This window comes from Pteronotus mesoamericanus, unplaced genomic scaffold, assembly GCF_021234165.1.
Source record: "Pteronotus mesoamericanus isolate MK-2021 breed Mesoamerican mustached bat unplaced genomic scaffold, CSHL_Meso_final contig_702, whole genome shotgun sequence".
Classification (NCBI taxonomy): Eukaryota; Metazoa; Chordata; class Mammalia; order Chiroptera; family Mormoopidae; genus Pteronotus; species Pteronotus mesoamericanus.
The window spans coordinates 3805731-3831210 of NW_026555239.1; the positions used below are offsets into that span (position 1 = coordinate 3805731).

Sequence of the window (25480 nt, forward strand, 5' to 3'; positions counted from 1 at the left end):
CTACTGGAGCTGCTGGGGAGGCCCCGGCCTTGCATGGTGACCAGCCTGGGCCACCACCCTTGTCCCCATCTCTGAGTTCCTTGGAGAGCAGCCTCTCTCTCTGTTCCCCGAGACCTAACACCACCCGGGCCTGGTGTCTGGCCACGGCTTCTCAGAGTCAGAAACCAGCATTGTCCTTTCCCTGGACAACAGGGTCACCCCAAATGAAGTGGCGGACGTGAGCTGGGTCCACAGCAGGGGTATCCCTGGCCCTGGGGCAGGCAAGCGGAGTGCGTTCGTCCCCGTAGTTGCTGAGGCTGTGGGCAGACGTGGTCCCCAGGCCTGCCCAAGAGGCCATGCCCTGCCCAGAGCGCACCCTGGGAAGGCAGGCTGGAGGCTAGCCACCAGCCCTTTGGGGCAGTGAAGCGGGGCAAGGGCAAAACCGCCCCGGAGAGCCGCCCCAGGGATCTGCAGACTTGCTCCTGGGCCCTGTGAGCCCTCCAACCTCTACTCAATCCACCTGTCCCTGAAAGCTACTGGCTCTTTCTCAAGGCGCCCTCTCCCCCTGGAGAAATGAGTATCCCCCAGGGCACAGCCCTTCACAGCTGCCAAAGCACCTTCTCACCCACTAACCTTCGGGGCCCCATGGCAGCCCCAGAAGAGGGCCCTCCCGCAGGCAGAGGAACTGAGGCTCAGCGAAGTCAAGCAACTTGTCCCAGCAGGGTCAACGACATGGCCTGTGGGACCCAGTGTGGAATCAAAGCGAGGAGCCCTTGTTCAGAAGTGAAGAATTCCAAGGCAGCAGCAGGGTACAACCAGAGGCGGGCCCTTCTGAGGGCGGGGTCCTGGCGAGTGCGAAGGTTGCACACCCTTGAAGCCCTGGGTCCCAGGTCACACAGCTGCTGGGAAGAGCCAGGATTTGGACCCACAAGTGTGGGGCTCCAAGCCAAAGAGGGGGCAGGCCAGGCCAGAGCGCGGGGCCCGGACAGGGACCTGGAGGGGTGGCTCACAGCGAGGCAGGCAGGAAGGCACGCGGCCCGAGGAGGTCCGGGCATGCGCCGTGGGCCGGCCTCCTCACCCAGCAAGTGCGGGGAGCTCTTGCCCACCGGCCTGGGCTGGCAAGGCAGGGAGGGCAGGCACGGGCTGAGGGGTCTCGGGGCGGGGGAGGGACCCAGGAGCAAACCCCTCTTCAGCAGGCGGGAAAGCCCCAGATGTGTTAGAACTCTGGTATTTGGTCTTTCCCTGCTCTGGGCCAGGCCCTGGACACTGAGGGGGGCAGCCGCTGCGCAGGGGACGGAGGCCGCCCCCCGGACCTGCTGTGTAGCTGGGGCAGGGCTCCAGCAGAGGGGCCAGGGGAGGGGCGGCAGGGGCCCTTGCAGCTGGTGCTGCCTGTGTGCACCGCCCCAGGATGGGGAGGGTCCGGGAAGGCCCGTGAAGGACAGGCTCCGCCACACTGGCGTGGCTGCGACACGAGCCGCGGGTCAGAAAGCAGGCCGCGCCGTGCGCCGGCCCGGGGCCCCTGCCTGCCCCGCGCTCCCCGGAGCCCGAGCTCTGGGTGGATGTGGAGACGATGATACAGCGTCGGGCAAAAGCAGGCTTATTGTTTGGGGTCTGTGAAACAGACGTTCCTCTTGCACTCCTCGTTAGTTACCATGGGATGTTCCACATGAACCATACACTGCTTTTGCCCGGCTCTGCACTGACCACGGATTTCTGGGAAGGCCCTGCCAGAACGGGGATGGACAGGGCTGTGGAACCTGTCAGCGGCGACCGCACACTGGCTCGCGGCGCCGCATCTTGGAACCTGTGCACGTGGGGTCTTAGCACCCAAAGCCAGGGGCCGGTTCGGTCGGCAGCCGCTCCGGGGGCTCGTGGAGGCCCCGGCCCGGTGGGCAGCAGAGAGGCTCATCCTCTGTCCCCCCACCAGCCTGGGAGCGGCTCACAGCTGCAGGGTGGCCGCCGGAGGAGCTGGGGAGGAGCCCGACACGGCCCGGGGCTCAGAGGGTTCGGGCTCTTCAGGGAGACCCGGCCCTGCTCACAGGAGCTTGGACCCCCCTCTACCCTGGCACCACCACGCCTGCAGCTTCCGCGGGGTGGCCCCCTCGGCCCAGCCGCAGGAGCTCCTCACCCGGGAGCCCTGCCCGAGATCTCCCGGCCTGGGGCTCCCGTTCATGCGGGGTCTCCCCCACTGACCACTGCTCTTCAGCAGAGCTGCGGTGGGGGACCCCAGCCCCGGCAGGGGGCCGGCACAGCAGAGGAGCCCGGTCTCTGCGGAGCTACAGGGTGAAAGAACAGGATGGTGAAGCCCTGTGAGGAAGAGGTGAAGCGAGGCGACGGGGCCCCGGCACGGTGTTGGGTCGGGTGGGGCGGGCGTCTGAGACAAAGCCGACAGCACAGGGACCCGTGACTCTGGCCACAGCCAGAGCCACGGACACTGGAAGGCAAGGGGAAGCTGGGGGGGCGGGACAGAAGGGCGTGTGGGCCTCCCTAGGTCAAGGGGACGAGGGCAGCACCAGCGCCAGGGCTGCACGCGCACCGTGGAGCAGGGCCACGTGGAGCACGCACCCAGGGGCCGGACGTGGGTCCTGGGGCCCCGGCACCTCTCTCAGCTCCCGACGCACCGTGGGGCTCTGGGAAAGGCCCCGCCCTGCTGGGGCGCGGACTTCCTGCCTGTGGTGTGCCTGGGAGTCCCCGTGGCTTGTCTGTCTGCGAGGCAGGGGCCTGGCCCCACAGGGGCTCTGGCCCAGTGGGTCCCGGCGTGGTGGGCCCAGTGACCCACAGGGACCCTGCTTGTCCAGACATCTGTCCTGACTCCCAAAGATCTCATCCTGGCGGCAGGCATGGCCCAAGCCTCTTGCCAGGAACCGTCCAGGCCCTCCTGTCCCCAGGAGGAACTGAAGGCAGCTGAAGAGGGTGAGCCACTGGCTCTCCTCGTCCAGGAGCAGCCATGACCATCTGACTTCTGACCCTCTCCTCTCAGCCGATTCCCGGGCCTTCCAGGGCTCCCGTCCCTCTGGGGTCAAGCCTGTGCACAGCGGCCCTGACTGCATGCCAGCCCCGCTGACCTCGTCCGGGGCACCCCCGGGGCCCGTCACGAGCACTGGCCGCAGGCCTGCCCTGTCATGGGGACCCAAAGTGACGCTGGTCTTTTTCACTGAGTCCCTTTGGCTAGTGAGGCAGGAGAAGCGGCCCCTCGGCCACTCAGCGAGGAGCGGGGCAGGGCTTGTGCTGGCAGGCGCTGGCGGCGTGCTCCTAACCGCTCTGCCTCTCCGCCTCAGCTGGCGGACATCCCGCCGCCGCCTGCGGGTGGCTCTCCCCGCACCGCGTGAAGGCATAGCGCTGGGGCAGGGTGCTGGGTGAACCTGCCCCAGGAGCCTCTGAGTGGGGCTGGGTCCTGGGGACAAGCTGGGGGCTGTTGTGCTGGCGATAGAGGGGGTGGGGTCTATGGGAGAAGGCGGTCAGCGCAGCTGGAGTCAGGGAGGTTGTGGTGGCCAGGATGCAGACAGGGCTCCCACGCGGGGTCTGCGCAGGGGCGGGCAGGAAAGGGGGCCCCGGAAGGCCTTGCCTGGCACCCAGCACTGCTCTCCGAGGCAGTGGATCCCTTGGCCCCACACCCCCCAGGGGCCTGCCCCAGCCTAGGTCGCGCACCCGCCTTCTCAGCCGGGCAACCGTGAGGCCTCCTTGGGCCCTGTGCCGGCTCTGGCCCAGCTGCGTGGGCCACAGGCCTGCGGCCACACCGTCCCGGGGCGCCCCTCTGCTCAGAACGAGCTGCGCTCAGGGCCGTGTGCGGGGGGTATGCGTGGGTCAGCGGCACTGGGGATACACCAGGTGGGGTCACAACGTCAGGAACAATGCCGGCTCATGGGCCTCCGGGGTGGGGTTTTCACCTCGGAGCTTGGAGAGCAGACCTCCAGGGGTCTGCAGCAGAGGGGCGTGGGGGCCGAGGGCAGACAAAGCCAGGGCAGCCGACCTCAGTGGGGTGTCTTCCTCTGGCTTGAAGGATCCCGAATGGCCTCTCCGTCCAGGCAACTGAGGTTTTATAGTAAAGCCGGGAGCGGGAGCAGAACACGGCAACAGCCCCTGTCCTGAGCCCGGACCCCCGCCTCCCCTCTGGCCCTGCAGTGGAGTGCCGTGAGGGCGGGCAAGCGGCTCGCGTGCAGCCTGTCTGAGGCGGGGCTCGGGGCTGGGGGTCGTCACGCCTGTGCTGGCTCAGGAGGCTCGAGAGGAGACGCGGCAGAGGAAGGTCACCTCTCTGAGCCTCAGCTTCCTTGTTGGTAATGCTGAAGGCGCCCTTGCTGTGCCGGGAACACTGGCCCGTGATCATGCACCTGCCGATGCCACACGACCAGGCTGCATGGCAAGCGTCTCAGCCAGGCTGCTGCAGAGGAGAGAGTACAGCCCCCCTTTTGCAAAACAGAAAACTGAGGCTCAGAGATGTGGGGTGACTCTGGTAGTGGCAGAGGAATGGGACACAGGTCTGGCTCCAGGGCGTGGGCCAGGACAATGAACCAGAAGAATTAACTCCCTTGAGTCCTGCTGTAGAACAGATGCACAGTTCTTAATGGAAGCCCTGAGGCAGCAAGAGCGGGCCTGAGGGGTGGGCCTGGGCCACAGTCTGGCGGGGAGCCGGGGGTGGGGGGGGGGTTGGCGAGTGGAACCAGTGGGCAGGTGGTCGAGGTGCTCAGCTAGTTTCATCTGTTGCTACACACTGGGGCTCCTCCAAAGACTGCAGCTGGAAAACGACTGTACTGGTAAAAAAAAAAAAAAGAAAAAAAGAAAGAAAAAAGAAAAGAAAAAGAAAAAAGGAAAAAAAGACGCCCTGGACTCTGCGGTGCCTTCCCTCCGAGGCTACAGTGGGCGATCCGCGTCACCGTCAAGGACCCTCCGCAGGCGGAGGTGGGCAAACGCATTCAGAGGCAAGTGTGGGTAGGGGCGTAAGGAGGCTGGGCATTGAGGTCATATCCCAAAGGCCTCTGGGACCCACTGGGACCAAATCCTGAGGGTATAAGGAACCTACAAAAGAGCTAAGGCAGGAGAGGGTCGGGGCAGGGAGGGCTGGGGGCCTGGCCCCACAGCCTCTTAGCTGAGGGTGGAGGCCCAGACAGAGCTCCTGGGGGTCCAGTGTGCCCAGCCCAGGGACGGATCACCCTCTGTCTGTGGGGCTCACCTCCACTCTCAGCTACCCTGGGTGGGCAGCGAGGCGGTGTGAGCGCGGCTGTGGCGGGGGGGCTTTCTGCCGCAGGGCAGGGCAGGGGCTGGCTGGTGCAGCCCTGGGGGCCTGCGTCGCGGGAAGGCTTCTGTGGGGCGTCGTACACAAAGCCTGGGAGCTGGGCAAGCCCCCGAGAACGACCCCCAGATGCCTCCACGGACAGCTCCGCCCTGGCGGTGCTCTACCAGCGGGGCCTTGTCACAGCCCCTCGAGGCTTGAGGGGCCAGGTTGGCTCTTCTGCTGCACACCCCTGAGAGGGGAGGGGAATTACCGGGCCACCTACGGGCACATGGTAGGGCAGGTCAGGGGCCCCAATGTCCAGTTCACTGGCCCCGACACCGAGCCCCCGGTCCCAATGTGGGCTCCCCCAGGGGAGTCACGAACACCTGCCTCTGAAGAGCCATGGGCCGGGCTAAAGCCCTCTCTGCCACCTCTGCCAGGAGGTGGAGATGGTACTGTTTCCCTTGAGGTCCTCGGGGTCATCCCCACATGCCCATCTGGCCGCATCCCCTGCCCGTAGCCCCATTCCACGCCCCCTGACCCAGGGCCCTACTCTGGCCCCCAGATGCATGCTGTCACCTCTCGCCCGAGCCCCGTCTGCACGCTGTACCAACCCCTCTGGTCTCGGCTGTGCCACCTGCACCCAGTTCGTGCAAGTCCTGTAGACCTGACAGCTGGGCTCGGGCTGCGTGTCCGTGTGGCTTCTGACTCCAGCACTCACACAGCAGCAGGGCCCCAGCCCCTTCTGTGACCCCACCTCACCGAGCCGCCCCAAAGCCCTGGGGAGGGCAAGCCCACCCTGGCCTGTCTGCAGGGGGCAGGGCACACATGTGGCCTGTGGGTGGGGAGGGAGCATGTCCCCAGCCCCAGCACCCTGTCCTCACCCCGACCCTCACTTCGGGGGCCGAGAAGACGGCATTCAGAAACCTGCCCAGTGCCAGCTCTACCCACAGGGGCGAAGTCTCCGTGTCTTTTGTGTATTACGAGGCAGGCCTGCCAACCAGCTAGAATCATCCAGATTTCGTCCGATGCCCAGTGCGGCGGGGGGAGGGCGGCTGCAAGCCTCAGGCTCCGAGGAAGCCGAGGTGCTTATGGGTGAGTGCTCTGGGCCTCGTCAGGGCAGGAGCCAGGTGGCTCCCCCCACCCAGGCTGGTCCCCAAAAGTGCCAGGGCTCAGGCGCCAGGAGCTCTGGTTCTGCCCAACTCAGGGGGCTGTGGGCGAGTCATTCTCTCTAACCCACCACACCCCTATCTGGGGCTGGCCGGTCCATGTCCCCTTCTTTTCTCTAATATGCTCTGCCTGGCACCTTCCCCCACCCCGCTCTGCCCGCTGGCAGCTGAGTCACCGGGACCCAGCACGGAGCGCATGTGCGTGCGTGTGACTGAACCACGGGCAGAGTGCGGGGCCTCAGCCAGGAGCCCTCGCTGCCCAGAGACCAGCCACACTGGGACCAGCTGTGAAACAGGGGGGTCTGACCAGCTGGTTCTTCCGAGGGGGCCCAGAGCCTGGAGCACAGGGAGGCCGAGGTGCAGGGGAGGGCACCTGCCCAGGCCCCAGGGCCCATCCAGCCGTCCCCTCCGGCCGAGCCTCTGGCTGAGCGCCAGCCTGGGGAGTTATCCCTGGTCACCATCTCCCTGACCTCTGTCTCCTGACCCCTTCCCACTGCCAGGTGCATCCGGGCTCCGGGTCCCACCTTTTCCCTCCCAGCCAGACACCTGCCTGAGTGAAGAGCGAGCAGTGAGGCCGTGCCTACCCACCCGCCCCCCACCCTGCCCACGGCACCTCCTCCAGGAAGCCTTCCTAAGTGCTCTGGGCCAGCCAGCCTCCCCCTGCTCCCCTGGGGCTCTGTGTCTCAAGGGACCATTGGGGCTGGCACAGACTTGGCCTCTGTCCCATCAGGGGGTCCCAGGCTTGTGATAAAACAGGGTGCTGGTGGGGGAGGGGTGAGCAGTGGGGCCCGGCTGACAGGGAGGTGCAGGGAGGGCTGGATGTGCCTTTGCCAGGTAGTGTTGTCCAAGGTGGCACCTGGGTAAAAAGTGGTGGGTGGCATGACCCCCAAGGCAGGAAGCCTGGGACAGGCTGTGCCTGCAGGGCTTGAAGGACAGGTGGGGGGTGGTTTCCACAGGTGACTAAATGTGTGAGTCTGGAACCAGCAGTGGGGGCGGGGGGCCCGGCACGCAGGTTGGGGATATCAGGAGAGACCCAGGGGTCCAAGAGCTGGTGGCTGCAGAAATGGGTGACAGGTGGGCAGCCGCTGGGGACAGAGGGGCCAGGAGCTGGCGAGAAGCCGCGGTGTCAGGGGTTGAACAGCGATGCTGCCTGGACCTCCAAGGGTAGCTATGAGGTTCCACAAGGCTGGGGACAGCGTGGGGCTCAGCCCTTGTTACCTTAACTGCCCCACTGCCCCTGGTCTTTCCGCCTTCCAGGCTGCCAGCCCCTCAGTCCCCCTCCCCAGAGCTCTCGCAGCAGCTCCCTTGCTGAATGCTGTCCTGTGGCCAGGCCCCAGGCAGCATCTTGCGCCCAGCAAGGTGGGTGGACTGTGGCTTCCCGTCTGTTCAGCAGCACAGAGCACGGGCTGGTGGGGGGAGGGGAAGGTGCGGGGAGGGCGCAGGTGCGGCTGCGGGAGTGCAGCGAGCAGCTCCTGGTGACCTCCCTGCGCCTCCGCTTCCTCATCTGTAAGTGGGACCCACCTTAGCACTGCTCTCAGGCAGCTGCGGGTTACACGAGGGCGGCGAACAGCGCACGGCCCGGAAAAAGCAGGGCTCCAGGTTAAGTCACCGAGGTCACTGGGCCACAGCTTCAGGGACCCCTGGAGTGGCTGCAGAGCCTCAAGTCTGCCCCTGCTCCTGACCTAGGGCCCCGGGCGGGGGGGGGCCCGGCCTCGGCCCTGGGCCCGGCCTGCTGCTTCCGGCTCGGTGGGCCGGGGGCACCTCTTCCTTTCCTGGGCCTCACTCTGTCATCTGTGAAGTGGGGACAGCTGCCGCCCAGGCATGGGAAGACTCACTGGAGAGAGCTGAGATGGCCTGAGGAAGCAGCAGGCGCTCACAGCGGGGAGGCTGCGGAGGCTGGGGTGCCCTGAGGGAGTGGAGGGGCTCCTGCTCCGGCCAGCGCATCTTGCGCTCCCGGCCCTGCCTCGCACCGCGGGGTGGTGGCCCTGGGGTAAGCCAGTGAAGAGGGCAGCCGTGGATGCTGCCTCAGTGGGGCGCACAGCAGCCAGACCTCCGGGGGGCTCCTCCCGGCCTGAGTGTGAACAGACTGGTTGGCAGACTAACAGCCCCTTAAAATGTCTACGTCTTAATCCGCTGTGACGCCACATGGCAAAAAGGACTTTGCAGATGTGATTAAAAACTAAGGTCCTTGAGAAGGGAGATTAGTGTGGATTCTCTGGGACCGCCGGGCAAGGTCACGGGGCCCTTTAAAGTGGCCGAGGGAGATCAGAGGAGATGCCGTGATGGCAGCAGCTCAGACAGATACAGCGCTGGGGCTCTGAAGATGGGGCACGGGGTGGGGCCAAGCCCAGGAATGGGGAGGGAGGGGGCCTCCAGGGGCGGAAAAAGGCCAGGAAATGGATTCACCCTCAGAGCTCCCAGAAGGGATACAGCCATGCCGACACCGTGACTTTGGCCCTGTGAGCTCCAAGCCACGTCCCTGACCCACAGAAGGGATGCGTCCCCGTTGTTTTGGGGCGCCGAGGCCGTGGCAGGTCGCTAACAGCAGCAACAGGAAACAGACATGGCACCCGACCCAAGGACACTGCGGGAGAGGAGCTCACTAAAGGCCTGGAGGCGAGAAGTGTGGCTCCCAGGGTCCCCTCCGTCCTGCTGTGAGCAGGGCCCGGGGCCTGCAGCCACCCTAGCTGCACGCTCAGGTGTTTCACACAAGGACGTCAGCCGGATGATTGAAATGTATCACTCCAACCCTCCCATCCAAACATTTAACTGCTTTTCATGGGACTCCAGAATCGGCTGTGTATTTTGAGGCCTAGTTAAAGTGCACACGACCACCCCTGTTCCTGGCCTGTGCTCAGCGACGGGGCAATTATAAATAGCAACTGCTGGGTGCGGCTGAGACCCCAGAGGCGGGGCGGGGCCTGGCCCCAATGGCTCCAGGCCACTGTGCTCCCCCACCCCCCAGCTCGCTGGAGGTCTCGCTCTCTGCCTGACAGCTGCTGCGTCTTACTGCCTGTCCTGTGGCCCCCCCGCCCCCCACCCGGCCCGTTGCTTCCCGCCCAGGCAGGACGAGGCCTGCCCAGGTCCTCCACGCAGCCGGAATGCGCCCCTGCGCCCCTGGGAGCCCGGCCCTCCTGCTTTCTGACACAGACAGCCTTCTCGACTGCGGGTGCTCCCAGGGATGGGGCCTCCGCGAGCCCCCGGAGGGCAGCCAGCGCAGTGCGGCCACAGCAGCAGGGACGCTGCAGGCAGGGTCTCATCAGAGCGGGCTCCATCAGTCTCCAGACCTGAGAACCTTGCAACTGAAACGCTGGCCAGTGGCTAAGCAGGCAGGTTCCAGGAGAGGAATGGAGGGGCTCAAACGCAGGCAAAGGGCCCGGGCTTTAGCTCTCACATCGCGTGTCCTCTGCGGTTTGCTTAGGTCCTAGGCCCTGGCTCCTAGCCGGGTAAAGAGGCGAGGCAGCTAATGAAGAGAGTTGCAGGCACTTAGGAAGCTGCGGCCTCTGAAGTCTGGGCACAAAGCATTTCTGAAGTGATTACGAGCCAAACAGCTGATAAGAGCACATAAAACCTAAATCCTCCAACTCCACTGGGGGAAGGTCAATTGGAGCAGGAAGCCGGCGGTGAGGAGGCTGCCCGCCCTCTCTGAGACTGGGCAAGGGGCTTCCTCCAGGCCTGCAGGTCCCGCCTGAGGCTGCTGGGTGGTCAAGGGGAGAGTGGGAGAATGGCGAGGGTGGGCGTGGGCCTTGGCCCACTCACTGCTGAAGGGGGAGGGAGGCCTCTCTCCCCCAATCCTTCCCAGCCACCTTAAAAATGAGCTCCGTCTACACAGCAGATAACAGGCACCTCGGGGCTGGAAGACGCCTGCCGGGCCATCTCAGCCACCGGGTGACTCCCACACAGGTGCCCTGCTCCTGCAGAGCCCTGGGCCCTGACTACAAAGGGCACTGAGCTGTCCAACCTTTTGGCGTCTCTGGGCCACACTGGCAGAGCTGTCTTGGGCCACGTTACACACGTTGCGACACGTAATCACACACAAAAATCTCACGTTTTAAGTAAATTTATGATTTTGTGTTGGGCCACATTCATAGCCACTCGGGACTGAGGGCTGGACACCCCTGCCCACTCAGGGGCATTCCGGCCCCCCATCTTCTCTCCCACAGTTACCCACCTCCGTCCTGCCAGTGGGAGCTGGATATGTGGCGGTCAGGGGCGCAGACTCGGGGGCCGGGGGGCCGGGGTCTGACCTTGCTGTGGAATTCCTCCTGATCTCACCTTCCTCATCGGCTCCTGGGCCACAGAGCAAGCTCCTTCCCCCTCCGCCTGCTCTGTCCCTGTCCCCTCCCAGGACCTGAAGGGGGGCCTGAGCAGAGGGCCCACCGGGCTACACTGCCTGCGCTCCGTCCCGCGGCCTGATGCTCGCACCACCTAGGCGGCCCTCTCCACGCCGGGGGCGGGCTCTCGGTGTGCGGCCCAGGCCGGCCGCCCCCTCATTCCCCGGCCCTCGCCTCTGTGAACACAGCCCAGGCCCAGCCAGGTCTCGCCGGGGCTCAGCGTCCAGTAGGGTCCCGAGTCTGTACCACGTGTGCTGCGCTCAGAGGCGGTAAGGCTTATGAGCCCCTGAGGGAGGGCTCGCCGGTGCCCCAGGCTGCGCAGGCCTCTCACTGGGGCCTCTGAGGGCGGTTGCCTGCGTAGGGCGGGCGAGGAGCCCTGGCTGCGGTCCCCATGGCCCGGGTGGGCGTCGCAGGAAGCCCAGAGGAGCGAGAGGCCTCTCCTGCCTGAGGGCACGGTGGGCCCGGACAGGGTTGGGCTGGGGGACTTACAAAGGGGACCCAAGAAACCCAGAATTTATTTATAAAAAATTGTGTATCTACTCTTACATGTTTAAACTTCAGTCACCTTCAAAGTACCCTCCATTTGATGCAATACACCTATTGAGATGTTCCTTTTCCCAGTGCTCAAAACAGTTTTCAAACGTGTCAATTTTGATGCCTTTTAGTGCTTCTGCCGTTTTTTGTTTCACCTCTTCCACAGCAGCAAAACGTTTCCCTTTGAGGGCTTTTTTCATTCGGAGAAACAAAAAGAAGTTGCTCGGAGTGAGATTGGGTGGATAGGGAGGGTGGGGCTTGGGGTTCATGCCATTTTTGATCAAAAACTGCTGACACTCAGCACGGTGTGGGCAGGTATGCTCGCAAATCACCCGTCAGGAAATTGGCAAACGTGTTGAAAGAGCCTTCAAAAAGTAATTCATTGAAGCCGAACACAGCCTCTCACAACAATGCCAGCTGGTCCCCTGGTCCACTGGTGCAGATGGGTTCCCAGAACACTCCCCTAGTTCGGGAAGCCTGGACTACAAGGGGTCCGCCCTCCCAAAGGTGATTCTGGTTATTTTCAGGTCCCCCTACTATGTATCACAGAGACAGGAATGCAGGGGGGCCAGGCCTCATTCATTCCCTTGGCCCCTCCTGATGCCGGGCAGAGTCTGCAGATCTGCTTCCCAAACCCAGGGTGAGGGCGGCTGCACTCTGGGCGCCTCCTCCCTCACCCCCAACCATGCTCCGGGACCTGGCTCTGGGCCATTACCCACCGAGTCTAATGAGAAAAAGCAAGTGCAGGGGCCCCGTCTTCACCTACCCACCCGCCGGCCACGCGCCGCCTGACGCCCGCGCAGCTCAGCCCTCTCCTGCCGCCATGCTCTCGCCGGTCCTGCCTGCTCAGGGACCCTGGCCTCTGCGGCGGTGCCCGCCTCTCCTCGGAAGCGAGGCCAAGGGGCCTGGCATCCTGGGGCCTCGGAGCACTGGCGACTCTTCGGTTCCCACCATTCCCTTCTAGCCGCCTTCCCAGAAAGTCCACAGCGCTGACTCACACCTTCCTGGGGGGTGGTGAACATGCCTGCTTCGCGGGGCCTCCACGCCCGCCTCTTGGCCATTTCCAGCCCAGACAGCCCAAGCCAGCAAGACAGCCCTGTCCAGAGAACGTGCAGAGAGCTGAGCCCTCTGCCTGTGGGACCCTGGCCGCTCTCAGAGTTCTCGTCTGAGAAGCAGGGCTGTGCGCGTCCTGCCTGCGTGGACTTAACAGTTCGCAGAGCACCGCCAGCCAGCCCGTGACCTCCTTCGCCCCTCAAAGCCCCGCTCCAGAGGACGAGCCTCAAGCCTGCTCCCCAGCACACAGGGCTGTACCTGTCCTTTGGCCTCACCAAGGCCTCCCTCCTCCCCCGGTGCCTGGGCTCCTTGGAGGTCCACGCGAGGAGGAGAGAACTGGGTGACCTCTCCAGGACCTGATTTCACGGTCCTGTGGCCCCCGGCAAGAGAACCCACACTGCCATGAGCTCTGGGCTAAGCTCAGGGTAATGTGTGATCTTGGGCAAGCCAACGCACCCCAGCGAGCCTCAGCTTCCTTGTCTGAGACTTGGAAATGCACCCCCTGGCCTCACAGCTCTCAAGGCTGGTGTGATCTCTCCAAGTGCCACAAAAAAGGCTGTCACCTCCAGAGGGCCAGCAGCTCAGGACTGGGGAACCGACTGAAAGGCAGAGGTGTGAACGCAGGAGAAGGCCCGCCTGCTCTCCTGTCGTGCAGGCCGAGCTCCGTGGAAGAGCGGTCCTTGCCTCCTCCCTCCCTCCCCTCAGTGCCGGCTCAGCCGTGTGGTGGCCCTGGGGCCTGGATGCAGCCAGTGGGCAGTGCTCGGCGTGAGGCTGCCCTCGTGTGGATCCCCACAGCCAGTGGGTGCTGAGGGGGTTACCATGGAAAAGTGGGCCAAGGCTGCCAGCTCAGCAGGCTCGGGCTGGGGTTACCCACGGAATCAGGGAGCCTCGGGGCCATGGGGGGCTGAGTGAGCCCTGCTTGTACCCAGCCTGTCCTGCCAGATGGCTTAACCGGTCCTCCCCTCTCTGGGCAGCAAGTTTCCCAACTATGTAGCGAGCAGGGTGAACTGCACGCCCCTAAGTTCCCCCCAGCCCTGGTCTAGGTGTGGCCTTTCCTCCCTAACGTGGTTTCTCTCCTAAGGGAGGGGCGGATAAGGACTGGGCGGCCTGAACGTCTGCTCCTGCGTCTCAGGGCCGCTGCGCTGATCCCGGGCCCTAACTGCCACCGCGGCGTGTTACAGCACATGCCTCCTTACACGCAGGGGCAACTAGTCATGGGTTCTGGGTTCTCTGCTACAAACACACAAAGAAATACACGTGTTTGATGAAGGGTAAAAACTTTAAAAAGGAAAAAGTAAGTTCACATCTGGAGTGGAGCACCCCACACTCACACATGGCACACGTGACCCCACACATGTGGGCAGGCCACACAGACGGACAGCCCCCCTCACACACCCCCCATATGCCCGCACACACACTCACAGCCCGACACGCTCGCACACACGCAAACCCCTGCACGCCACACATAACACACACACACACACACACACACACACACACACAGGTGGAAAGACAACAAAGGAAGTGGAAGAAAAGTGTTACCCATGAGTAGCCGCCGTTTCACCCGCTTGTCCACATCAGCTACTGACGTGGCATTGAACTGAGAGCGCTCAATTGCAGCCTCATCCTTCTCTAAAACACAAGTAAGGGACAAACACGGAGCCACTGGTTAATGAGAGCCCACTTCCCACGGCCCAAGACAGCCAGCCTTTCGGCGTGGCGCACACAAAGCCAACACAGCATGCGGCCAGCGCAGCGTCCTCGCCAAGGGGCTAAACCCAGGCACCTCTAAGGTGGCGTGTTCAGGGCAGAGCGAAGAGGCAGCGGGGTGGGGGGGGTTGGGGGGGTGAAGAAAAGGGAGGATGACCACAGAAGGACGGCAGATGGGACTCGGGGCGCATCTGCACACAGAGGGGGCGGCTGAGGTCAGAGCAGACAGGACGCATCTGGGGGGGGAGGCCAAAGGAGCAGGCAGCGCGCCGTGGAGCCCACGAAGGCACAAGCAATCCCAGGCACCCCGGCTCGGGCTGGAGAGGCAGGCACAGGACAAGGCACAGGACAAGGGGACAGGGCCGCGAGGTCCGGTGATGGATGCGCCTGGACATCAGACGCCGTCTCAAGGGCGTGAAAGTGTGTCAAACACTCATGCAAAATTAAGAACAAAACACAGAGAAACAAAAACACACACACACAGCAATGGATCCAACTGAACAGACAGAAAAACCAGGGGATCGATTTGGGCAGCGCTGGTTGCCTGCTTGTCTAGAGAGGACTAGAACAGTGCATTCGGGCGCTCGGCAGGGGCTGCAGAGGCGGCCAGCCGTTCTAGGGGTGTGCAGAGCGTCCACGGGGCGGCCGGGGAGCGGCCTGGCCGCTGGGTGGGGAGCTCCGCCGAGGCAAGGTCGGCCGGCACCGTTTCTTTGCTCAGTGGGAGATGTGCAGAGAACTTTGCTCCCGGGGGACGTGAGGAGCAGGGAGCAGGCAGACAGAAGGTCCTCTGGGCCAGCAGGGAGCAACGGCCCCGGAGCTGGGTCTGGGGAAGGGTTTCTAAGGCGGGGATGGCGGGGTGGGGAAGAGGGATGAGGGCAGTAATGTTAGAGGAGATCGGAGCAGGGGCTGTCACATGCAGCAGACACTACAAGGTGAAAAATAAGAAAGGATGAGCCAGGTGGACAAAGACAAGATGTGTTAGACGAGGCTGGGTGGGCGTCTGGCTGGCAGCTGTGTGCGCTGGTCCAGTGGCGGCAGGGTGGCTCCACCGCAGACGCAGACACTGAGGGAGACCCCAGCGGACAAGACAGGGCAGGGGCTGGGGGCCCGGGGCAGCCCCGGGGGCGGGGCGTGGGGAAGCAGAGACAGGGAGAGAGGCAGGAGAGGAGGTTCTAGATGGGATCAGGCTGCAATGGAGACACTGGTCTGAGACCGGGCTTTGCTTTGAATTGTTTTTGGTTTGGTTTGGTTTGGCTTTTGGCTCTGAAAATAATTAACGAATGTCAGTTTTCAGACAAGACAGGCAATCAGGGACCATCACCAGAAAAGCAGGAGGAATGAGATAAAATGAAACCAAAAACGGCTGTTGGAGAGGAGAGACCACACAGAGGAAGGGAGAACGGCGCGGCAGCAGCACCTGGGAGGGCGGCCAGGGGCTGGGGTGGAGGCGGCACCCCGGCCCGGCCCCGCCCCCAGCGCCCCGCGCCGGGGACAGTCACAGGGGACAGGGTTCAACAGCACGCGGGGAGTAATGGCTTTGCTTGCTTGTCAACCCCTTTTTGTCACTTGAGTGTCCCTCAAGAAATATCTTTCTAGTTGATAAGTAAGAAATGAGACCTTCTCTTTTTTAAACAGAAAGCCGTACCGACAGACTGGCGGGTTGCTCAAGTTTGCCGACCCTGACGAGACAGGCAGAGGGGAACAAGGGCGGACGGACACCAGCCCTGAAACTCCCTGTGCTCATTAAAATGTGGCCGTTCCTTTTGAGTGGGGAAAAGAACCTGCCAGTGACCATCGCACGAGACAATCACAAACACCCCAGCCTCTCCTTGGAAACAAGGACGGACCAGGAGGAAGGAGGCGACCGGGCCTCAGATGCAGACTCCGTGTAATGGGAGGGGAGGGAGGGGAGGGCCGTCGCTGGGAGGAAGGGACTCTAGGTAGGAGAGGAGGTCTGGCCAGAGCCCTGCTGGGTGGGGAAGGGAAAGCGGGTACAGACGCCCAGGCTCCCGCCCCGGCGGTCCCGACCATGGAGATGTGAAGCCGCTGCCTGAGAACGCCTGGCTTTCCAGGCCGCTGGGGCAGCTCGCACCACGGCCGGCCGGGGGGGCTGACTGAGCCGCCGTGTGTCTCCACGACACGAGGAGACCCTGTGCCTCAGGGACAGCAGCAGGCGCACGCCCAGCACACACACGCCCGCCTCCTCCCCACAGGCCGCCTGCCCCGGGGCGTCCCGCTGCGAGCACGAGGACTGACACAAAGCAGAGGCGCTGGTCCTGGGAGCTGACCAACCCCGGCTGCGTCTCCACGGAAAGCTTCCCGGCAGTTCTGGGGGGCACCCTTTTCCTGTCCCCCTCGGGCCTCCTCCTTGGAGACGGGGACGGGGTAGGGTGCTAGCTGGCACCAGGGCCGCCCGGCGTGCCCTGTGGGGGCAGGGCGGTGCGGGGTGTCGGCGCGGCAGAGGCGCCCACTTACCGATGCACGTCCGACCGTCCGAGTGCAGGGCGTACTTCTGGTGACAGCCACACAGGGGGCCCGTGTCCGTGTCCTCACAGCTGTGCTGGCAGCCTCCGTTTCCATAGTTACAGGTGACTAGTTAGGCCCAAAGTGTACACACGTACGCATGAACAGAACGACAACAAGAATGATTAGCTTCTCGGTGTTGGTGGTTTCTTTTAAGGGAGGGGCAGGAAAGCGAGGGCGGGAGACAGCCAGCGAACAGGCCCACCTTCCCCAGACCTCAGCCCTCAAGGGTCTTGGATGGAACTGTTCCCTCCCTAATGGTCGCTGGGTGGGGCAGAGAATGGACTTTGGGTGACCTGGGCTTTGAACAGAACCAGCACACAGCTGATGCACTCAGATGGTGTGATTGAAAGAAAGGGACAAGCTAGACAATGTCACCTTTCCTGGGCTGCAAAAGACACTTTAAAATAGCCTGCCTGGATGGGACAAATGTCTGTAATACCAGGAATATTCGGGGAGGCGGGATGCCGGGGAGAGGGGACATTCATTTCCTTAGTCCCCGAGAGCCTTCCTCTCTCTGCTTATGTCTTGGGACGAACGATGTCCCCATGGACGTCTGTTCTCTCAGGCCCCAGCAGCCGTCTCAGACTTGATCTCCTAGAAGCTCTAATCCCTGCAGAGCAATGTCCGCACAGACAGAACGTGTGCACAGTAATGCTGCCTCGGGTGCAGTTTTGAAAATGACCTTTTCTTTAAATTTGTTACACAGCCCGCAGTGCCCAGGGCCCGGAGGAGCTGGGGCCTTTCAGCCCATAATCTTAGCATGTTCCGCAGCATCAGCGACCTGGGGCGGCTGAGGGGGGCTGAATGAGAAGAAGCCATTCTGAAGTGGGAACAACGATAAGCTCAAGTTTATGGAAAACACGCAGCTGTCCCTCTGCAGGGCGAGAGACCTCGCTGATGGAGGCCCAGGGCCTCCCTGAGAAGGGTCCTTGCCACTCCTGCTTTACTCTGCTCACAAGGCCTCTGGGTGCCTGCCATCTGTCATACCAGGGCTTCGAGGACAAGGTGTCTCCTTGGATTCCTTAACCATTTGCCCAGAATTCTATTCACACTCTCAATTTACTTGGCAAAACCCTAATGATCATCAAATTTGAAAAAATTAACCTCAGACCAACCATGATCGGCGGGAGGGGCTCAAAGTTCTCAAGTGGCCGTCTGAACTAATGACTGCCTGTCAGGCTGACCCCTGAGCAGGGCTGGCCTCCCGGGGAAGTCATTTGGTGGCGATGCCCTGGTGAAGGAGCCTGAGCCCCTCAGAGCCAAGTTCTGAGGCCGCCTTTCCCGGGCCGGGCCCCTCCCCGCAAGCATGGCCCGGAGCCTCTGCAGGTGCCATCCTGGGAGACGCATCTCGCTGGGGAAGGGCACAGAGGCGTACAGGCTCCTGCGCAGTGTCCCAGACACTGTTTTAGTGACTAGAAGTCCCAGCAGGCTGTCTCTTCCACCGGGAGCTAAGGACCATCTGAAGGAGGGACGCCGCTCTCAGGGCAGCAGTTCGACGAGCTGCGGAGCTGCATCAGGAGCTCAGCTGGGGCGCAGGAGCATCCCTGGGGCGCCTGGCAGCCTGCGATCGCTCGCCTCTGACACAGCTGGTCTCTCTGCCCAGGGAAGCCCAGGGCTCCAGGGGTGGCCGCTTCGCACAGATGCCAGGTGACGGGGAGACCCCAGCAGAGCCCCACCTCGAGCGGGACATTGCATGCCTTTGCAGGCTGCAAGAGCCCTACGTCAGAGTGGGTGGGGTGGAGCCGGAGAGCAGGGTCTATCGGAGACCACTGCGGGGGGCACGCTCAGGGTCTCCCCTCCCCTCACACGAGTGTTTGTGCACCTCACGAACCCCAGGGGCTGAGTTTGGGAGCACCTGAGAGCCTACGGCTTGTACACAGAAATACAGGCTGGAGCCTGGAGCTCTGGGGAGCCCTGGAAAACCTCCCCCTGCCCTGGGGGGGGGGGCCCTGGGCTCGAGGGTGACGGTGGGGGCAGAGCTTCTGCGGGCCTGCTGGTCCACAGGGGCTGGCCAAGCGAGGCCTCGTCCCCAGCCCAATTCCAGACCTGGAACTTCCGGACCTCAAGTGACCTCAAGAGCTGAAGGGGAAAACCTCATCGCTAGCTTGACGCTATCCCCGCCACGCAAACCCGCGGAAGGGCCTAGGGCTGACCAGGGGCGCGGCCGCTGGTGCAGGCCCTTCACAGGAGGGCGGCAGGGGGCCCCCCCCACTCCTTGACCCCGGGGCTGCCGTGAGACTCTCCACACAGCTGGCGACAGCCAGCCGCGGAGCAGGGAGGCAGGGGCTCTGCTTCTGTTACCAGAGAACATTCTGGGCTAGGGCCTGGCTCTGCTCTGTTGGGGCGGAGCAGGGGTTCTTAGCCACTCACAGGGCCCTGCCTTGTCCCCGGCCACTCAAACCAGGTAGGCCACTCAGGAGATGCTGAGCTACCTGTCCCAAGTGGCCTGCGTCCCAGACAGAATTACAGAGCGAGGCCACACATCAGTGGCCCCAGCCTTCTCCCGCGCCCAGCACCTAATTCAGGGCTTGGCCAGGGCGGGCGCCAGCCGGTCTTGCTCACAAAAGGAATGTGCTTGCATTCTGGCCAAGCCTGTCAAATAGCCTGCCCACTCCACATGTGCCTGTCCCTAGCCTTTGTCCCGAGGACGCTCAAATTGCTGACGGGGGTTGGAGTTATTCACTCCCTGCACTGCAGGTAGCCAGGTGGCTGGTTTCTGGGCACCTGTGGAGAGGACGGGAGGGCCAGCTAGAGTCCCAGCTGGAGCGGCACCTCCCCGAACGGTCCTGCCCCGAGGGACAGCACACGCGTTTATCGCTGCAGTCCCACGGGGGGACCGGAAGGAAGAGGAAGAGGAAGAGGGGCGGCCCGCATCTTGGACCACACCAGGGTAGCAGGAAGCGTGTTCACTCTGAGGAATGGACGAATCCTGAGTGGGGGCTGGCGCATGAACTCCTTGGAGACGGAACTGTGTCTAATGCCTGGAGGCCCCCAAGCCCTTGGTGACTGCCAGAGGAGAGCCTGAGAGGGGAAAGGAGTGGTGGGTGCCCACGGAGAGCAGGTGACCCTGGCAGAATCACAGTGACTAGGGATGGTGGCCCAACAAGGGCTGCTGTCCTCTCTGCAGGATGAAGGGCAGAAGGCGAGGCCACTTCCTTACGAGAGCTGCTCAGCCTCAGCTGCCCACCACCACAGGAGCTGGGCTCGGGTTCCCCCGCACCACTGCCTGCACCAGGACGCGGCCGGGCGGGGAGCGCCCGGCTCTGGCCAGAGCTGGGCACGCTCGCGGTGTCTGCTGCCCGGCACTCCCCATGCAGCCGGCAGAGGCCGCGCTGGGGCGGGGCTTTGGAGGGTGAGCTGAGTGCGATGGGCCTGCCCCGCTTTGCTTGTGGGCTGCCACTCCCACCAGGGAGCGGGTGACTCCACCGAAAGGCTGCATCGCACCCTGAAGTGGCCCCTTTGGCCAGAGGCCTCATTCAACCCAGATCTCCCAGGGTACACTGCGAGTTCTGACCTTAAATCCTGGGCCGGGGTCCCCCAGAACCAAGCTCTTTTCCTTCTTTATATCATCCTGCTACTGAGCGCTGGCCAGGGCAGCTGCCAGACGCCCAAGCGCGCAGACCGCTGTGCCAGCCCCTGCCTCCCCTTGGAGACCGAGTGCAGAGCAATGGGCCCCTGGGATCGGGGGAGCGGAGGGGGGTACGGGAGGAGCTGGCAGGGCCATTGAACGGGCCCCACGTGAAACTCGGCCCCGCTCTGGGGCGGTATGGGTGGGGTGATGCCAGGTGGGAAAACCTCCAGCCTGGGGTTCAGGGCCCCATCCCTCATGCCTCCCAGACCCCTGCAGGGGCCATGCCTTTTTCTCCACCCCGGGGGCTGAGAGCCCTCCCTGGGCCACATCCAGCAGAGACTGGACAGACCCCCCACAAAGCAACGGCAGGAGACGCGTGGGGATGTCTGACCCATTTGCCTCCATCTACCTACGTGTGCAGTCCTTCTGGTTTGGGGCAAGGTCAAAGCCGGGCCTGCAGTCGCAGGCCACCCCACCTTTGGGCGTCTCCCGGCAGATGTGGGCACAGCCATGGTCTTTGTTCATGCAGTTCATACCCTCTGGGAAGAGACAGACAAGAGGGGGTGGGGACCAGGGAGAGAGGGAGAGAGAGAAAATTTCAGGCTGAAAAGATAGCCCACAAAACATCCCAACCAAACGGCAGGTTCCAGGGCAGCTCTGAGCACACACACTGCACACGCGCACAGGGGCGTGCACCTGGCCATCCAGGTGGAGGGCCCTGGGGGACAAACGGCGGACACGGTTTCCCGGCCTCGCTCCGACGGCCACATGGAAGGTGACAGGGAGGGGCCCCCAGGGAAGACACTCCCGCCCTTGGTCAGACTGTGGGGTGTGGCCTTTGGAACTGCTTGCTGGTCAGGGCTTTAGACGGCGACCCCACTGCTGCAGGGGTGGGCGGTGTTAAAACCGCGGCTGTGTGCGGCACTTCTCAGCGTGCACAGGGGTGCCACGTACTCCCCTGAGGCGGGCCGAGCCCCGAGTTCCCACGCCCCGAGCCTCCGGCGCTCCCCCAGGCACCCCAGGCCCACCTGGCCCCCTCGGTGAGTTTCTGCACACGCCCACCACCGGACCTCAGGGCCTCGTCCTTGCCGGCCCCGCCACCATGTGCTGGACGACGCGCCACCCCAACCCCCACCAGGGCCCGAGGGGTCTCCACGTGTACCTGGTCACTGCGGTGCTGCCCCCACCTCCACGTGCAAAGCCCTATACAACCTGTGCAGGCCCCGCTCCACCCGCGCACCCCACCCCCTGCCCACCCCGCACAGGCACCCTCGGTCCCTGTGGAGCGCATCCCAGGTTCAGGGGCACACACGTCACCACATGTTCCTATTCTTGCCCAAGATTCCTGCTAGTTGTCAGGTGCTACTTTTTAAAACAAAAATGTGCGCAAATCTCCGGTACCTTTCTCCCCATGGTCTTGTCTTAAAAGGGCAGCCAGCGGTGGCCTCCCTGCTGGCCGGCTGGGAGCTTTCGGCAGGAAGTGTCAGAGGGCCCGGGCTGGACCCCGCCGGCCACGACGCCCCCACCCTCCGCCTGCAGCTGCCTTTGTCTCAGCCTGGCCCACGGCGGCCCTGCCTGGACGGCCCTTCCAGCGTGTCTTCCGGCCACGCTTGGGAGCCCTGCCCCGCACAAGGCCCGTCAACTCCCTGGGCTCTCAGAGCCTCCATGCTGCTCCAACCCCAGGCAGGGACAACGTCCTACGCATGCTCTGGGGCCCCTCGTCCCCTATAAAGGCAAGCAGTCCCTTCCGAGATGGGGGACCGTGATCAAGATGCCTGCCCCGAAGGGCTCTACAGGCCCTAGACGGTAAAGCCCATCCACCTCCCGTGCCGGAGACCTCGCTGAGCGCAGAGCCGGGCTGTGCGCGGCGCCAAGGGCAGGGGCTCTTGGCTCCGTGCCTCCAGACGCTCGCCCTCCGCGCCCCACCTAGTCAGCTCTGGGGGTGCTGCCGAGATGGCGAGAACATGATCCCCTCCCCGCAGTCCCCTGCAGTCCCCCACCCCAGGAAACTTGACCCACCTCCCTGGCTGCCTGGAGCGGCTTGGACCCCTTTTGGTTGACCCCAGTTGATGATGTTTATCTTCCTGGTGATTTGCGAGGAGTTTCCAGAATTTATTAGGTCCAAGGTCAAGTGCGAGGGTGTAGGTCACAAGTCCATTGAGAGGCTGATGGCGGACGAGAGGCAGAGCTGCCGTCCGCCTGCAGGCCCTGAGCCCTGACTGCCATATCCTGCTGCGAGGAGCTGGCCTGGGACGGAGGGAAGAGCCCTGCAGACGGGGGCACACGGGCGGCCTCCTCTCCCAGGCGGCTCACTGGTCTCCTGGTCAAGGTGAGGACTGGCTCGACCTTGACCCCGTCCACTTCTCACATGGGCGGGAAGAAGGCAACTGAGAACTGACATGCATTAAAAAACACACACGCTCTGGCAGGCAAAGCCTTCTAAAGTTCTGAAGTTGAACAGAACAGAAAGTTGAAGTGAATGTAGCCTGCATTTTGCTCGGCATGCTGACCTCTGGTTTCACCTGATTTTACTGCTCTTGTGATTCCTTCCCCTTGATTTTCTTACTTATTCAAATCAAATTGTGGACTGATGCAGAGTATGACCATCTAACCCACAAGCCGAATCAGCCAAGCGCGTGAATGCCAGGCTCCTCACAGGAGGCTGCAAATTCACGCGGAACGCGCTACGCTCCACGACAGCAGATGTGCACATCTGGTAGAGAGGTGTGCTGATAAACGATTAGCAGCTGGTGGAGGCGGGGTGAGGCTTGGGCGGGGGACGACTGGCAGCCTTTGCCGGTTTCTGTGGAGTCAATGCTCCATCCAAGCTCCAGGGAGACATCATTGGATGCGAGTGGCCCTCGCGAGGTGGTACGAGCCAGCCTGGCGTGTGCCTTTCTCAGAAAAGGCTGCTGGTGAAGTCGGGCACAGCCCGGCCTCCTGACTGCTTGTGTGTCCGGAGGAAACTGCTTCACTTCTCACAGCCTCATTGGTGGAACACAGTAATGCCTGCCTCCAGGGCAGCAGGGAGCCAGAAATGGCAGGCTCTCGGTAGCCACAGGTGCACCGAGCCCTTCTCCTGCAGGGCTGGAGAAGTGCAGCCCCTCGGGGCCTTGGCCGGGCAGGCAGCCCTGCCGCAGAGGAGGCTCCCGCCATGGTGCTCCCTGGGGCCGCGGAGATGGACTCGGGCCTCTGCTGGCCTTCCGAGAGACCCCTGGCCTGGTAAGGGTTTGGCCAGTGGGTGGTGGCTGCTGAGTGGTCTCTCTGCCGTCATCTGTGGTCGTTGTCAGTGACGCGCTGAGCCCAGGAACGCCCTCACTCCCTGCCCGTATGGTTTTTGGGCTCCTTGGCGCCCACAGATGCGCAAGCAGCTGGAGTTCTTGCTTCTCCCCGGCTTTGTCACCTGCCATCTGCCACAGTCCCCCATGGCGTGTGATCCCGCTCCGCTGGCTGACCACCCCCGGAGCACCCCACCCACCCCCTTGCTTCTCCTGCTTCCATAAGCTCCAGGAAATCCTGGGCCCATCTCAAACTCCACCTGGGCCACAGAGTTTGCTGACCCCTGGGTGGCACTCCCCCGGCCTCCACGCCAGGGCGGGCTTTCAGGCTGTCCCACGGCTGCACAGGAAGTTGATGCCAATCAAGCAGATCTGCGCTTTCTTCCTGAGCTGGGAGGGCCCACGGCCCGTGCTGAAGCTCCAGCTTCTGTGCAGTGGAGAAGGGAGACTAAACTCCCATCTCAGCCAAGAATCGCAGCTTACAGGAAACCCTGGTAAGCAACCCCCACCGTGGACACCTTGGGGGAGCCGGCACAGCCCGCCCCAGGGCCAGAGCGCTCAGCTCCCGGCCTGGCCCAGCTCCCTCCTGTGTAGCGGACCTGCTGTCAGGCGACCTTTCTTTCTTTTCTATTTTTAAAAGACTTTAAGAAATATATTTATTTTTAGAGAGAGGGAAGGGAGGGAGAAAAAAGAGAAACATCAATTGGGTGCCTATCATACGGGCCCTGACCAGGACCTAACCTGTAACCCAGGCGTGCGCCCTGCCTGGGAATCACACCGGCGGCCTTTCCCTCTGCGGGACAATGCCCAGCTCACCGAGCTCATGAGTCAGGCCTGACCTTTCGGAGATTCTAGACTAATAGCGAGCCAAGGAGATGTTGCTGTTTTGCTGGCAAAGGGCAGTTTGTGGGAGTGACCCTGCACTCAGGTTCACAGTTGGCTTCCGCTGGGCAGTGAAGCCCTTCTGGAGCGGGGCAGGCGGACCCCCTTCCCCCCCACCCCCTCCCGGCTCGGGGATCAGCTAGCCCCAAAGGTGTGGTCTCCATCCCCCACTGAGGGGGGGGTGCTGAGGGCCTGTGATTTGTCCCCTTGCCCGAGGCCCCACCCCAGCCCTGAGGCCCCTCTTCTCCAGCGGAGGGCAGGGGTGGGCTGGGCCCAAGCGGGCAGGTTTCCGGCCCTTTTTATGTTTCCGGCAATTGCAGAGGAGCCCGGAGAGCTCGTATTTAGGTGCTATAGCTGTTCATGTTTACCACACTAGAAATTAAACGGGGAAGCTTATATTAATTTATTTAAAAATATAAATTAAAAGCTCATTACTTTAACATTAACTCCTTTTGTATTACAGGCGGTGTTTTCCAAAGCAAGGGGAGAGGCCGCAGAGCGGGGAGCCCCTGCAGAGGACAGAGTTGGGGCGGGTGCTGATTCTCGCCCATAGTGTTTGAACCCCTGGGGGGACAGCTGGGCCTGAAGCCATGTCCCCTGCTTCTCCAGGCACCTGTCACCTTTCATCTGCACGGGGTTAAGGGGCGTCTCCACTGGCAGCACCTCCCGCAGACGGGACGCCACAGGGGCAGTGACCAGCGGCGACACTCGGGAGGGTGACAGGCCCTGCAGTCAGCACCCCGCATCCAGTTGCTCGGCTTTTTCCCCGCCATGGACTTGCTCTCAGGGGGCGTCTCTTTCCTTGAGCCCAGACTTCTTAGTCCCGAGCCATGACGAGCATGACCAGGGCCTTCTGAGCATCTGCGCTCCCCTCGCCCGCAGCGCCGGCGTGCGGCTGGGCTGCCCCCTTCTGCACCCGTGCGACTCCCTGGCCCATCCCGAGGGCAGGCTGTGCTCTGAGCCTTCTCAGTGGCCTCACTGTCCGACGCAGGTCCTATGTCTCCACAGTGAACGGAGTTGGAAACGGACGACCTTGGCCACCTGCAGGAGGGTCTGGGGCGGAGGCCTGGCTCTGCACTGAGCAGCTGCCATCCTGGGCGGCTGCCGCCAGCAGACAGGCTCGCGTGGACTGGGGTCTACTCAGCCTGGGCACTTCTGGAGGCCCCTGACCCCGGGCAGATGGTCACGGGACCGTCGGAGCCAAGGCAGCCGCCCCCTGGGCCCAGCTCCCTGTC

At 63.2% G+C, this 25480-nt stretch overlaps 1 protein-coding gene across 1 annotated transcript in view; it reads right to left on the reverse strand.

Annotated features, from left to right (window-relative positions):
• SCUBE1 (signal peptide, CUB domain and EGF like domain containing 1) overlaps window positions 1–25480 on the reverse strand; it is a 117282-nt gene that overhangs the window by 33402 nt on the left and 58400 nt on the right. The window contains exons 5-6 of the mRNA XM_054582572.1: window positions 20499–20624; window positions 16464–16580 (exon numbers count right to left, since the gene is read on the reverse strand). Coding sequence (XP_054438547.1) covers window positions 16464–16580; window positions 20499–20624 — 243 coding nt within the window. The remainder of the gene's footprint in view (window positions 1–16463; window positions 16581–20498; window positions 20625–25480) is intronic.